The sequence below is a fragment of the Mangifera indica genome, chromosome 17 (assembly GCF_011075055.1).
Source record: "Mangifera indica cultivar Alphonso chromosome 17, CATAS_Mindica_2.1, whole genome shotgun sequence".
Classification (NCBI taxonomy): Eukaryota; Viridiplantae; Streptophyta; class Magnoliopsida; order Sapindales; family Anacardiaceae; genus Mangifera; species Mangifera indica.
The window spans coordinates 3,115,929-3,130,565 of NC_058153.1; the positions used below are offsets into that span (position 1 = coordinate 3,115,929).

At 33.2% G+C, this 14,637-nt stretch overlaps 2 protein-coding genes and 1 long non-coding RNA gene across 8 annotated transcripts; all 3 read right to left on the reverse strand.

Moving 5' to 3' along the window:
* Nucleotides 1-104: 104 nt before the first annotated feature.
* LOC123199984 lies at nt 105-1,100 on the reverse strand. Its single transcript, XR_006498486.1, has 2 exons — nt 964-1,100; nt 105-479 (listed from the first exon to the last, which is right to left on the reverse strand). It is a non-coding gene; the product is annotated as an uncharacterized LOC123199984 (long non-coding RNA).
* A 44-nt stretch (nt 1,101-1,144) lies between these two features.
* Nucleotides 1,145-7,980, reverse strand: LOC123199985 (casein kinase 1-like protein 3). Of its 4 annotated transcripts, none has more exons than XM_044615048.1 (15): nt 6,682-6,916; nt 6,542-6,582; nt 6,242-6,353; nt 5,989-6,137; nt 5,810-5,905; nt 5,644-5,714; nt 5,388-5,449; nt 5,236-5,299; nt 4,925-5,009; nt 4,716-4,842; nt 4,143-4,225; nt 3,894-3,948; nt 3,069-3,205; nt 2,770-2,956; nt 1,145-1,179 (listed from the first exon to the last, which is right to left on the reverse strand). In XM_044615048.1, the coding sequence occupies exons 1-14, from the start codon at nt 6,755-6,757 to the stop codon at nt 2,777-2,779; spliced, it is 1,338 nt and encodes a 445-aa protein (XP_044470983.1). In that variant the 5' UTR covers nt 6,758-6,916; the 3' UTR covers nt 1,145-1,179; nt 2,770-2,776. The 4 variants fall into 4 exon arrangements, with proteins under 4 accessions (XP_044470983.1, XP_044470981.1, XP_044470980.1 ...); XM_044615046.1 differs by lacking the exon at nt 1,145-1,179 and adding an exon at nt 7,920-7,980 and having other exon boundaries at nt 2,235-2,956; nt 6,682-6,762; XM_044615045.1 differs by lacking the exon at nt 1,145-1,179 and adding an exon at nt 2,235-2,667.
* LOC123199986 (probable lactoylglutathione lyase, chloroplastic) lies at nt 6,541-12,759 on the reverse strand. Of its 3 annotated transcripts, none has more exons than XM_044615052.1 (11): nt 12,366-12,759; nt 11,768-11,972; nt 11,531-11,655; nt 11,274-11,338; nt 10,842-11,054; nt 10,681-10,728; nt 9,833-9,940; nt 9,281-9,421; nt 7,928-8,531; nt 6,682-6,762; nt 6,541-6,582 (listed from the first exon to the last, which is right to left on the reverse strand). In XM_044615052.1, the coding sequence occupies exons 1-9, from the start codon at nt 12,502-12,504 to the stop codon at nt 8,490-8,492; spliced, it is 1,086 nt and encodes a 361-aa protein (XP_044470987.1). In that variant the 5' UTR covers nt 12,505-12,759; the 3' UTR covers nt 6,541-6,582; nt 6,682-6,762; nt 7,928-8,489. The 3 variants fall into 3 exon arrangements, with proteins under 3 accessions (XP_044470987.1, XP_044470986.1, XP_044470985.1); XM_044615051.1 differs by having other exon boundaries at nt 7,920-8,531; XM_044615050.1 differs by having other exon boundaries at nt 6,682-7,194; nt 7,920-8,531.
* Nucleotides 12,760-14,637: the final 1,878 nt, after the last annotated feature.

Consider the following 14,637-nt stretch of genomic DNA (forward strand, 5'->3'; position numbering starts at 1 on the left):
CAAACCGAGTTAGCTCAAACAAAAGCGAGACTTGTTTCTGACAATTGGAATTCTTCTTCCTTAAAGAAAAGCCGAAAAGAAATTAGACGGCACATTCAAAGGAATAAGAAAAAAGATATATCAGTAATAGCATATAAACTGGCTTCATAACCGCCCACAGTCTGTAACTAGAACAAAATAGTTCCTGAGAATATCAGCATAAAAACAGTCCCTTATAAGAGGTACCAATGATAAAGTTCCGAAAAATCTTGCTAAAGCTTTAACAAAGGCAGCACACTTCTCCACACACTTGCATCAAGACAAACACAGATTCATCTAATGCAGTAATCCAGGAACAAGTTGAACATCTCAGCTAGAACATTTATGTCACAACCCAATACACCTGTACTTTGTATTTTATGTCTAGGTATTTTTGAGGGATAATTTCTGAAGGATCACTAAGTAATCTGCTTTCAGGAAAATCCTAAACGTCAAGATGCCTAGAAAAGAGCCCCAAGAAAACTAATTAGTATATGTACAAACAAATCTTACAAATTTACTCATACAATTTAATATGACAGCATGTGATTGAACTATTTTAAAGTGAAAAACAAATGTAAATATTCACGTCACCCAATCACATACAGGCACATCAAGTTGTATAGATAGATTAGTTAGAAAAATTTGTTTGTACACATAGTTTTATTCTAAATCTACTCAGCAGAACCCTGTAGAAACATTAGACTACAAACACTCCTTATCTCTCTTCCACAATTCTGGTGACCACCTGTAATCAGAATTCTTATAGTTGCACTCTAAGTTATACTTACAAGACCTTGTCAGTCTGGCCGTCTGCCCTTCGATTTATTTTCCAGTTATTCCATTCAAATACAGACTTCCCATCTTGACAGTTTTATAGCTATACGATAGACAAAGGCATTCCTTTTCGCAAGAGAAAAACCTATCTTACAAAGGGAAACTTACAAACATTTCCAGATGCTGTAGTCTGAACCTACAAATTACTTCAAGCAATCTTCCCTCAATCAGTAGTTATGTAGCTTCTTCCCCAACAATGAATAACCATAGATGTGCTTCGTGGTCTTCAAACACCATCACTAAACAGTATCAACTAATTTTCAGTAGTTATGTAACCATAGACATCGCCACCTTTTGCACAAAATTGTAGATAATAAAAAAGCCCTACAAATTACAAAGTATCAACTGAAAATTGAAAGTGTTACTTAGAATTGTTCACACATATACATTAATAAAGTAATTGGGGAAATAAAATGGAAACCACTCATCATCCCAAAAGAATGGAACCATGTAGGAATCCTGATCACAACTTGTAACGAGAGTAGCTTGAGATGCTACTTGAATTCAAAAAGAAAAACATGGGTCTAGAAAAACAATGTCACGAAACAAAATATTATTGCAAGAATAATATTCTGAAGGTAAAGACATCAATATTGCTCATCAATCTTTAAGAAGGTGACGCGACACGAATAGGTTTTCTTCTGCAAAATGCACCACTTTGTCATTTAAAATTTCATTTAGAGGACTGTTCTCAATTGTAAAAAAAGATACATCTGGTAATCATGCAAGTACAGATGAATACTTTCAGGAGTAAATAAGCTAGAAATATAATTGAAATTTGCAATTGAATAATTCAAAATGATCTCTCTGATCACTAAAGTAAGAAGTGAATGAGATAGAAACACAACATGTGGCTAAGGATCCATAAAATCAGGTCATACCACTGCAAACTCACAATTGTTAACTTACATAGAGCTACATCAATCAGAATAGACATGTACCTTGTCCATCATCATAACATAAAGCAAAAATTTTGAAAGAAACTAGAAACAAAAATCATGCCTGAAAAGTCAAATTCAAACTCAAAAGCTTTCCTCAATCTGCTGTCTTAAATGTAATGAACACAACATGCGCCCAGTGCTAACTAAAGAGTAATATCACAATTAAGTTTAAATTCAGCAGTTGTTCTCTTGTAAGTCATAAAATATTCTTCCACTTGACCCAGTTTCCACGGTACAGCTTGATATCTCGCAAGAAAGAGATTAGCTGAACCCAAGAAAAATGCAATAATAGGGGTCAAAAATAACATTTTCATGATAGATATAAATAATTACTGCAAAGTTGTGCTTCAGTTAGTAGGTTATTAAAATAACAAGAGCACACTAGAAAAACATAATCATGAGTTAAGTGGGAAAAAAAAAAAATTGCTGACAGCCATATGAAGAAAGCTAAACTGATAATTTAGTGAAGGGGAAAAATAAAATTTTCACATATAACTTGGGTTACATAGAATCATAAATTACAAGGATGCTATAAATCATTCATGAAATCTATGTACAGCACACTAACCAAACTCTCAATATCTGTACTTCACATAACAACCAATGTGTCTGCATTCACCTTAAGAAAAAACAATTTGAGATCACATTCATAAATGCAGTTCTTCAAATTAGCAGCATACTTGCAGCCGTCACGTGTGCATCAGTGGCAACTTTTCAACCAGATACATAATGGAAAACATAACATCAAATCACCACACATTCCCCGCTCCATTAATGTAACTCTAGTTCTTCTTGACCAAATCCATAGCTAAAGGCATACTGGTGAATATCTAGTCAACACCATGGGTTAAAATGTGGATAAACGCACTTGCTGCAATAAGAAAGAGTCCAACTTATGGCACAATGATGCCTTTTCCATTTTTTTTATTTTTGAAGCCATGAAACACATCAGTGAATGAACCAGATAAGTTACCGTTTGATCACTTTGCAGAAGAAATACGCTGCAACGATGAAATCCAACTACTTGAAGGGCCAACCTTGGAGCTGTGTCCAATACCAGGATTTGAAGCTTCAGTGGGTATCACTAGCTTTGGGGTGCTTCTTTTTGAGGCACCAACAAGTGAATAAGAAGTGGACGGCAGTTGTGCATCACTCACAACCTGCAACAATCAAATTCATCAACAGCTATCCATTTAAAATATCCAGGTCTACAGAATCAAACAGGTATATTTATTTTTCTTCATGCAGAATATATATATTTGGACAACTTACATTCCTGTCAACAGCATAATCAGGACTTAAATGCTTTTCCATAGGTGATCTGAAGTGTACACGTGCACCAGAACCAGTTACATTGCTTGATCGAATGTGCTCTGTGACATCAGCTGAGTGTGGAACATTAACTCCTCCTGCCAATCAAAGAACAAATGGATCTCAGCTTTAATTTCGATTAATGAGATATCTCAATAACTTAACAGCCTTAGCTTGATTTGCATCTTAAAGCAACCTTGTCAACTTCAACATATTACAGCTCACTCAGCACCAAAAATGTGCACTCCATATGTTTTCATTATTTAGTTTATGCAAATATTTTACTCAAAAAAATGAACTTTGTTTTTGGCCAAAAACAAAAATCTTAATCAATCACTCCAGAACCTATAAAATGAGCAAGATGCACTTGCATATGCAAGCACAAAAATGTGTAGAATTGAATCTTCAGTTTGTTCGATCATGTTTTTAATCACAAAACATCTCCAGTTCATTAAACAACTAAAGAACAGAAAGAACATTTAGTTATTGATAAACTTACATTAAGACATGCATTTTCTACCAGTAAGGTTACAACATGCCACAAAGAAGACAAAAAGAGATTAAGTCTTAACATTAATGCAAATTATGTACTAAATTGATACCATCAAGACCAAATTTAGCACCAAAATCAAGTCAGGAAAAATTGAAGAATAGATAACACCAGATCTATGACCAAAGATTAATTTACTCTCTGCTTGCAACTTATTACAGTTCTTCTAAACTTCAAATATTGAACAGCTAATTGCCTCAAAACCACAACATATCATAAGTGCTAGCTGATCTAACCTTGGTGGTTGATATCCATTGGCATTGCACGACTGCTGCTCCCCCCAGGAACCGGCTGTAATTTGAAGTACAATACAGTCACAAATTCAAAAATATTTGAATTCTGATAAAGAATAAATACTAAATTACTTAAAATATAGTTCACATTGAAAAATTATAAACCAAATCCACAAATCCAAGAAATAGACACAAAAATGTGGAAGATGAATTTAAATTAGAAATAGAATATAGGCAAAAAATGTTACTAACAGATAATCGAGGCTGACTTCTACTTTTCTGTGCCTGCTGGAACTTTATGATGGTCCAATCAAATATATAATCAAATTCATATCCTGCCATAGAAGTATTCAAATAATCATTAATTTGCACCAGGGAGTTGACATAGCATGAGAAACAAAACTACAATTTCTACCCAAATTCGGCCCCTGCCCCTTCCACCATCTAGGTTTGATTTTGAATTCTAATCAAACACAAAGGTCAGTTGGAGAGAAACTTGGACACAATTGGCCAAAAGGCTGATACCTTCTTCGCCATATTCAATTACATTCTTCTACACCAATTACCAATAGTGTCCAAAGAGACATCAAACAAGATCAAGTAACCCATGCAACAATTTTAATGATGTCTCATGCGCTGCTAACAATGCTTATTCTGAATCCAGCGTAACAAACATGAGCATACATGCATTTAATTGAAAGGGGGATGGCCAACAAACCAAGTTGGTCATCACATATAGACATAATATGCATATATACCTCATACAAGATGGAAATTCAAATTCTTAATACAAATGATAGCTGTTGAATTTATTTCCTCGAATACCTTCACGAGCAAACAAGTCACGAAACAGACGTTTTAAGAACCCATAATCAGGCCGCTGATCAAACGTTAAAGAATGGCAGTAATGGATATATGATGCAAACTCGACGGGGTGAGATTTGCACAAAACCTGACGGAAAAGAAGGCACATCAACTTAAGTTACATTTGAAACAATATATATAACTCATACACATTTAATTGGAAAACATACCTCAATAGGAGTTGATAACTTCTTCTCACATATTTTGTCATATTTCTGCTTTTTTGTTGCAGCTTTTAGCCCCTGCCATGGAAGGCTGCACAGAACCATTTGAATCAGTTTCACACACACTCAGAAACCCCAATACTGCAGCTTAAAAATTCTCTTTCCTTTCGTGTGGTATGAAACTTTTGAATACCTTCTTATAATATAGATCAGTCAACAACATAATTCAAGGCTAGGAAATGTCTAAAAATCAGAATTTCAACAAACAATTAGGAAAACGGTTGGTTTTCTTCATCCTTGGAGATAAAAACCAGTACCTTCCTCTGAGGAAATATAAAAGCACATAACCAAGAGACTCCAAATCATCCCGCCGACTTTGCTCTGACCAAGACAACAAAGGTGGAAAGGTAAGGCCAAGATTTACCAAACAAAAGAAAAACATTTATTATAACATCCCCATTCTTCTTACCAATCCCAAGATGTGTATTGCAACTTGCATATCGTGCAGTCCCTGTTAAGTTTTTATTTTCCCTGAGCAAGGTAAAGGTCAGCTTGGTACTCATGAATTTTGAACTCTCTTAACAAACTCAATCTTCTCTAGGTTTCACTAAGTGACAATATTTAAAATATCGACAACAAAAGTTATAACACATGGGCAAAGTTGTGAATGTCAAGTAATAAGAGGGAAATCAAAAATTGTATATTTTAACATATGGAAAAACTACCTGTAAGGTATATGCCGGTTGGTTGTAGCATCGCGATATCTCTTTGCAAGTCCAAAGTCAATCATGTAAACCTGATGAGTAAGCATAAACTTAAGGCACCAGGAAGAAAGGGAATAAAAAAAATAGAAGAGATGATTGAAGTCAAAATATAGTGCAAAATTTTTACCTGATTTGCTTTACGACCAAGACCCATGAGGAAGTTATCAGGTTTTATGTCTCTATGCAAAAATCCCTTAGAGTGCACATATTCTATTCTGGTAATCTGAAACAAGTCATCTATTACCAGCAATCTAACTAAAAAATTTCTTGCTCAAATTAATATATGACACATCATAAACAACTTACCATTTGATCAGCCAACATTAAGACAGTCTTTAGTGAAAATTTTCTACTACAGTACATAAACAAATCCTCAAGACTTGGTCCTAGCAAATCAATGACAAGTGCATTGTCCTCTCCATCTGTGCCAGACCATTTGATGTTCGGAATCCCACCTAGAAGAATAAATAAACAAATAAGTTGATGAGTCTCAATTCCACATCTCATAAAGACATAAACCCAGAAATAAATACAATATTTATTATAGTGTAATACATACTTCCTCCTTGAAGAATATTGTATAACTTGGCCTCGTAAAGCAGTTGCGGGTGCTTTGTTTTATTATTTTCCTGGAAAATTAATAATAACAATGATTGCTGGTAAGGGATTATCTGCTCAGAATGGTTTGAATATTACAACAGCAATTAGCTGACGACTATACACACATGTACCCAAACTTAAACAGTTCATCAAATATCAAATATGATACGTCATAGCAATCCACCAACACCTACACTCATGATCTACAAATGTCCACTCTAAAGCACGCATGATACCGTAAGATCAAACTGAAACTTACAATTTTAACAGCGACGATCTCAAACGTATCAACATGCGTAGCTGTAAATTAATGAAAAAAATTTCACAAAGATCAATCAGCACCAGGTAAATATTATATCAGTGTATATGATAAAAATTTTCAATAATAAAAACACACACCGAGGTAAATTTCGCCGAATGAGCCACTACCGATTTTTCGGCCGAGCTTGTACTTGCCACCAACGATCCTATCCATGCGAACTAAGATCGGCCGATGGATCAGATCATGAAAGAAAAGCTAGGATTTTGTAATTGGAGTTGGTGATGCGATAAAAGTAAGTATGATCAAAGAACGATCTTTTTTTTTTCCGTTTAAGTTTAGACAGAATAATATCAGAGAAGAATTTGAAGCCACACAGATAATAGCTTGGCAGCACACGACAGACAGGAATTAGTGTGGCTGGGTTCAGAGGATAAAGCAGGAAAATTCAAGGGTAGCTTTGGAATTCGGCCCAGGATTTGGTTGGTTGTCTTGTTGACTAATGGCCCTACTTGATGCTGAGGCTGACGTGATAGTGTGTTGTCAACATAGGTGCACATCATTTTATTATTGATTATCTACTTGTTTGGCTTAACTCGGGAGGAAACGCGAGAGAATTGGTGATCCCTCAAGGCATGTGTTGTGTCTTTTGTCTTATTACAAAAAATATATACATTAGTTAAAAAATTATTAGTATTATTTTAATTAAATAACTTAAAGATTATTAAGTATTATTATAATAAAATATTGTTTATATTACTTTTAAAAATTGTAAAATATTATTTATATTATTTATTATATTAATTAAAAAATAAGAATACTTTTACCTTAAAAATTAATAAATAAAATCAAAATTAACTAATTTTTTAATAACCAAAATAGAGACAGAAATCAAGTTATTTTATATTAATTATTATATCACCATTAATAATAAAAAATTAACAAAATTCCTTTTTTACCTAACAAATCAAACAAAATAATATTAACAATAAAAAATATATTACAAAATAATTTTTCATATTGATATTATTATTTAAAAAAATAATTATAAAATTATCTATTTATAAAAATATAAATCAATATTATACGTATCTATTTTAAATACATAAATAAATATATATTTAATGTATATCATTTAATTAAATATTACTTTATTTTAAATTCAAACTTATTATTTACTTCTACATAAAAAAATTCATCTTTTTAACAAATTTATCACTCACCAATGTAAAAATTTTCAACCATAAATATATAAATATTATTATATTTTTAATTTAAAATTTATAAAATATCAATAAAATTGGGATATATATCAATTCACACACAAACAAGAAATAGGTCATTTAATCCTTTGAAAAACTGTTTGTAACCAACTGACCAGGATACTGAATGGCGGTTCTTTGTTGATAGCTGGCCCATGAGATTTAATTTTAACGGTGATAACCCACCCCACCTGAATGTAAATAAAACGACTCTGTATTAGGGTGGAATTTAATGCTAACAGAGAAAATCAGATATGAATGGCAATTACAGTCAACTAAAGTGTTGCAAAATAATTAGAAATGGAGACAACAGCCTCTGGTTCAAGAATTTTACAACCAAAATTAAGACACAAGAATTTGGAAACAGTTTCTTATAGACAACCACTTCTTTTTCCTTTTTTTTTTTTTTTTTTTGGGGGGTGTTATTCTGTAGTCTGTTACCATATAACTAGCTTCTTCAAGCGGGAAGCAAAAATAATATTAGGAATCATATTAAACAGGTAAATCATTATCTAACAAATCCTTCACTGTTCCAAACCTAACAGCAAGGATGCTTATTGCAATGATCACGGCAAAAGATACTTATCAACAAATGGGGATACACTCTCAGCAACATCTTCAAAATTTTGTTTTCAATCCGTTTAGATTTCAGTGTCACAAGCTTGGTTCCATGATGCCCCTGTAATTCACTCCAACTCCTTGAGGAAGTCAACATTATCAACAAAAACCTGCAAAATTAATTAATAAATAAACACAAATGAATCTCGCAGAACTAACCATGACAACAGAAACCAAATACAAACAGAAGCAGATTTATTATTCTCAACAGACAAGTATTGCAAATAATATCCAAAAACACACAATAACAGCAAGACTTTGTGCATGTGTGTGAGCATCTATGTTCAAGAGAGATGTGAACCTTTGCAATCAGAAAAAACATATTAGACCACGCAGAGGACTAACATCATCTTGCCATAACCATATAATTGCTGCAGATTCTAATTTTCGTTATGCTGATCTGTTTCTAATTACCCTTAACCCAGAACTGTCAGATAAGTTCCATAAAGCTTGTCGCAGGACCATGAGTCAAATATTATGCAAACTTCCACCAAAGCACTTTTTTCTTAGTGAAAAAAAAAAAAAAAAGAATGATACCTAACATGAACAAAAGGATTAAAAAAAGTTAATCAACCTGAAATCTACTGCAAACTCTCATCTACAGTAAATCCTACATACATTCACTCTCCCATAGAAAGTAGTTTATCTATTGATGCTCCTTAAGCGCACATACAGTTACTGTATATAACATATCAAATTGTCTTGGTCTGGAAAAGATCTAGCAGATGTGTCACACATCAAACAGTGAAAAAATAATCAAGTCAGAAGTGCAATTATGTTATGCTGTAAGATCTCTTATGTTCAGAAACAAAAATGTCTCAGGCACAAGCATATAGGTGTTAAATCTTCAAATGCCTACCGATTTCCAACCATCAGGATCCAAGCATGCAGTAATCTTGGTATTGATACCAGGTAAAGGACCAGGTTCCCGGGTAATTTTACCACCAATGAGCTTAATTGCTTCTGCAGTTTTATAAACATCATCTGTGCCAATTGCAATCTGCCAAGAAAAGATATTAATCTCTAATTTCCTCCAATGGGATAGACAAAGCATAATGCAAAACCAACATACCGATACTGTGAGAAGAAAAAAATTAAAAAGTAGAAAATAAGAACCAGAAGCAGGATATCCCAAGACCACACAAATTTACCGCTGGATTCATTACATTGAACTAAAATGATATTTTATAACCCAGATATGATGGCATATGTGCATAGTCCTAATATATAAATATCAAACCATCCTGACAACAGACTTATTCAATACCTATATGTGTCTGTGCATATATGTGTGTGTGTGTGTATTAAAAGGGAACAAGAAAGAGGCAGTACAATATCTAGCATGTTGGCTAAAGCGAAACCTTCTGCCTAACATGTTTGAGAGAAACAATGAAAAAGAACTTGTTTCTACCTGAGCATAAGCATTTCCTTTGTCATATTCAGTAACCCCATAGTTGTATGTCAACTCAAGCACTGCATTTTTATCTTCAGGACCATAGCCCATCATTGCTATTGTATACTAGAAAAAGATGACATCAAGTTCATGTCAGCAACCTAGCAATGCATACCTTAACAACTACCAGAAAGGCAATGATAAGGAAAGGAAAAAAAAAGCAGCTAAAATGCACATCTAATACCCATAAAACATAAAGAGCAATATATGACAAAGATACAGGAAAAACATTTGGGAAATACTTTAAAAGTATATAATAATTTTAATAAGGAGTCAAATATGAAATTGAAGTTGAAATATGATCAATAGTCCACTAAATTTGATCAGAATGGGGATAAGCTCAAAAGAGATATGAAGAGATGGCAATGTTCTAGAAAGAAATGTCATTTAGCAAATGTCTGTTCAGACAATCCATTATTAATTTGAAGAAAAGTTTCTTTATTTTTTTTTAAGTGTGCCTAACCTCACGCAACAATATCATAGTAGGACAAAGGGAATGTGTATAAATATATCTTTTTTGTTTGTTTAACAGTAATAAATATATATATATATATATATATATATATATATATATATATATTCTGGGTTCCAATTGCCGCCTAACATTGTTACTTAGATAAGGTAGTTCTCCTATTCCATGCTGTAACCCTTTATTGGATGAAACAGGCTTTGAGTTAGAGAATCATAAAAGGGATTTCCCATTCCCAAAAATACAAACCCAAACACTCCTTTTGAATTCCTTAATTATTACAAAATAATAAAATATTGACAAGTGAAATAGTATACAAGCCATTTGCCAATGTAACCTTATATTGTGGATTATCAAATTTGCGGAGCAGCTCCATGCCAAAGGCCTAAATGGCAAAAATGACAAACCAAGAATTACAGTAAGAATAGGGTAACACAAAAACAAATTGCATAATAACAATGAAGACCAAGCCCCAATCTCTTCCAAAACAATACTCACCTTCTCATAAAAATTTATGGAACGATCAAGATCACCAACACGAAGCATCACTTGACACAAGGGCTCAGGTGTAGGCCCCCTTTCCAGCAGTTCAAATTTATAACCATCAGGATCTTCAATAAATGCAATTACCGTACTGCCACCTTTGACAGGACCAGATTCACGGGTTACTTTGCCACCCTTGGCCTTTATGAGTTCCACAGTTTTAGCAACCTAGTCAGAAGATCATGCAAGTGTGTGTCTTTTAAGAGTGAACAATCCAGCAAGCAGTCTAAGAACAAAAGAAAAAATTCACATAAAAGTAAGGAACCTATAAACAGGAGAGCCGGAAATATATATATATATATATATATATATATATATATATATATATATATATATATATATAGCAGAATGATTCTATTGTGAGCTTTAAGAAACAATAGAACTTACATCCTCAACCGCTATTCCAAAATGGCCAAATCCAGTACCAATATCATACTTGTCAACTCCAAAATCTGTCAACACCATTTAATCAAATTTCATAGAACAAATAAACATTACATGAATGTGTAGTAAAGACAACAATTATTAAATTTGTCTACACAAATTATTTAGCATCTCAGTATTCAGCAAAAGGTCACCACAATTTCAGCAATTTCAGAGTTTAGCAACGCTTAACAAAACTGAGGAGCAGGCAGATAGTTTACTGTAAGTGAGTTCGATGACAAAATGAGAATCTTCTGGCCCATAACCAAGAAAGGCATTTGTGTATCTCTCCTCCGGTATGTCACGTTTCCGCAGCAACTTCATCCCCAAACACTCAGTATAGAATCTAAAGTCACCAAATATATTAGTGCCTTCCAAGGTTACTACAATAATATTGTTTCAAAGAGAAACTTATATTACATTAACAATGCAATTGAAGTTAAACTAAAACTGCATACTTAATTGTCTTATCCAAATCTCCAACATGATAAACAACATGGAGCAATCTTCTTTTGTCTTTCTTAACCCATTCTAGGGCATTTTCTTGAGAAGCACTTGTGCTTGCCTGTGCCACATTCCCAGCTGATACCAGTCCTATGCCATTACCATCTCCTCTCAAGCACTTAGAAGCCTTCAAACCAAATAAGTGCGACTGCGGGACAGCTGGATAACGATTCAAAAATTATTCTATAGTTAAAACAAAACCACTATCACTCAATTCATCAGCTCTCTGAAGAAACACATAATCTCCACAATACCAAAATTCCTAGTTAGAAAATCAACTAGAAAAAGCACACTTCAAACATTATTAAATAAAACGAAACTGAAAAATTTAGCCAGCAAATACTTAACCTTAAATATGCATTATCAATAACAATAATAATCTCGATTTTAAAACCTAACTTCAAACAGATTCTTAAAAAAAGACTACTATTTGCTTTATCATTTTAGGCTCTCAAGAAAACTGCAAAATGTAAATATTAAATGAAAAAAAAATTAGGCGAAACTTAAATTTTAAAAAAAAAAAAAAAAACCTACTACTCTGATGTTTCTTACCACTAGCTAGATGAGAGAAAACGAGCTTCCAAGAAGGATTGAACGAGGCGAGAGGAAGACCAAATCCGGAGGAAGAAGAAGAGAACCTGAAGGATGATAAAGGTCTGATTGAGGACGCCACAGAAATTATCCTTAACATTGCTCGCTTTCTTTCTGTGCGAGCTTGCGTTTCTGTTGTATCGCGTAAAGGGCGCCTAGAGGGTGAAGTCAGCAAGGTGAGGCTGTGATAAGTTTCTTTTAAAATTTTCTCTTCGTTTGATAGAGAAATGGCGAGAATACAGTGAAAATTGCAGCGCTTTGTCCAAAGGAAACCGTGTAAGGAAGCGATGCTCCACTCACCAAAGTCCTGGAACCGTTTGGTTCCTTGCCTATGTTTATCATCGGCCTTCTAGCAACTTTTCTTATGAAAAATAGGCCTAATGCACTGTTAAAAAATTTTAAAAATTATAATTTAATAAACCAGATTCACAAAAACATGTGGGCGGCCCGTTACGGCCCATGGGAGCACTGTTGCGGGGTCTAGAGTTTTGTCCTAGATTCTAAATTCTTCTCAAACCAATCCGATACAAAAATCTATCGAGTGGTGAGCGTTGGTCCAGCTTGGCATGTGGGTTCGGTGGACCACACCAACATCGGTCCAACATAACTAGTCCACTGCCGTCTCTAATTATAGGCCATGGTGTTGTTGAAGGCCAACCGAACATCAGCCGCAAATTCCACCAGTGAATCATACAAACATTATTGGCTAATCTAAAGTTGCCATTACCCAGATCCATTGGGTTCTTTATAAATATTATATATTCATGATAATCATGTGAACCCATACCAACAACATCAACAAGAGAAATAAAAAAATGCCCGTGTTTGTGCTTCATCAACTTGGTCAAGATTTGCCCGCAACTCTTTGATAGCTTCCCATTATCTTGATTCTTTAAATATAGACTCAAATTTGGTGGGCACAGACACTTGTTCTCCGAGATCCTGTTATACGTAGTTGCAGACAATTTCTTGGAGTTAAAACTGAACGACAAATATGTGATAATTGTTTACTTTACTCCAATTATATAATAATTAGATTCATAATAATTATACTAAATAATTCAAAATTTTAATTTTAAAATATCATTAACAAGAATTTAAATAATTACTAGTATGCTTAGAATGCTATGCCTTTGCCATGATTGAGTGATTGATTACTGATTTTACGTCTGCAGAGGCAAAAAAATTAGGGAAAATCTTGTGAACCCAAGATGAGAAGGCCATGTGTTATGGTTGCGTCAGTTAAAGAAACAAATGCTCCCCTCATAGAGATTTATAAATAGTGTTATTTTATTGGCCAAAACACTTATTCACACCTATGGTTTGATGTATATTTAAACTAGGGTTAGATCCGAGCCGAGCTTAGTTTGAATTGGTTCGGTAGATTTTTTTTTAAATTTTGTATACAAAATGACGTCGTTTTGATTAATATATATTAAAAACGACGTCGTTTTGATAAGAAAAAACAAGTCGAGCCGAACGGGAGTACGAAACGAGTCGAATCGAGCTCGAGCCGAACTTGAGCCGCTCATATATGAACCGAGCCAAGCTCAAGCTGGCTGCGAACCGAGCTAGGCTTGGCTCGAATCCAACCCTAATTTAAACTTTTATTTATTAATTTTAAAAAATTTAAAATTGTATTTATAAACAGTTAAAATTAATAAAATTTATTAGTTATAGTGATAAAATTATCATTTAACTAGTAATTTTAAAAATATAAAAAATTTTATTGTTTTTCTCTTTAAACCGAAAAAACTAACAAATTCTCGTATGATTAAACTTTGAAAAAATTACATTTTCCCCTTAATGTTTCCATTTTTCAAAACAATTTCCCTTATGTCGAACTTGTATTCATCAGATAAGACAAGTCTTTATTTAGATGAAAACAAATCGATAAAGACGTTTATTTTTTTCATCTTATCTAGATGAATGTATCAAGAGTGATAACTTTTAAATTGCCAAAAAGAGACATTGTCGAGAGAGATAGAGATTGACAGAGAAACCGACCACTCATTAAAAAATTATTGTGAAATACTAAAACTCTAAAAAAGGATAAATGTAATTTTTTAAAGTTTAATTCTAAAATAATTAGTTAATTTTTAGATTTTTTAAAAATATAAATTTAAATATATTTTTATTTTTAAAATTAATAATCTTGACTAATATTAAGATTTTAAAATTTGACAAGTAAGAGGCGGAATAAGTCTTCTGACCTATTTTATTTTGACCTTGA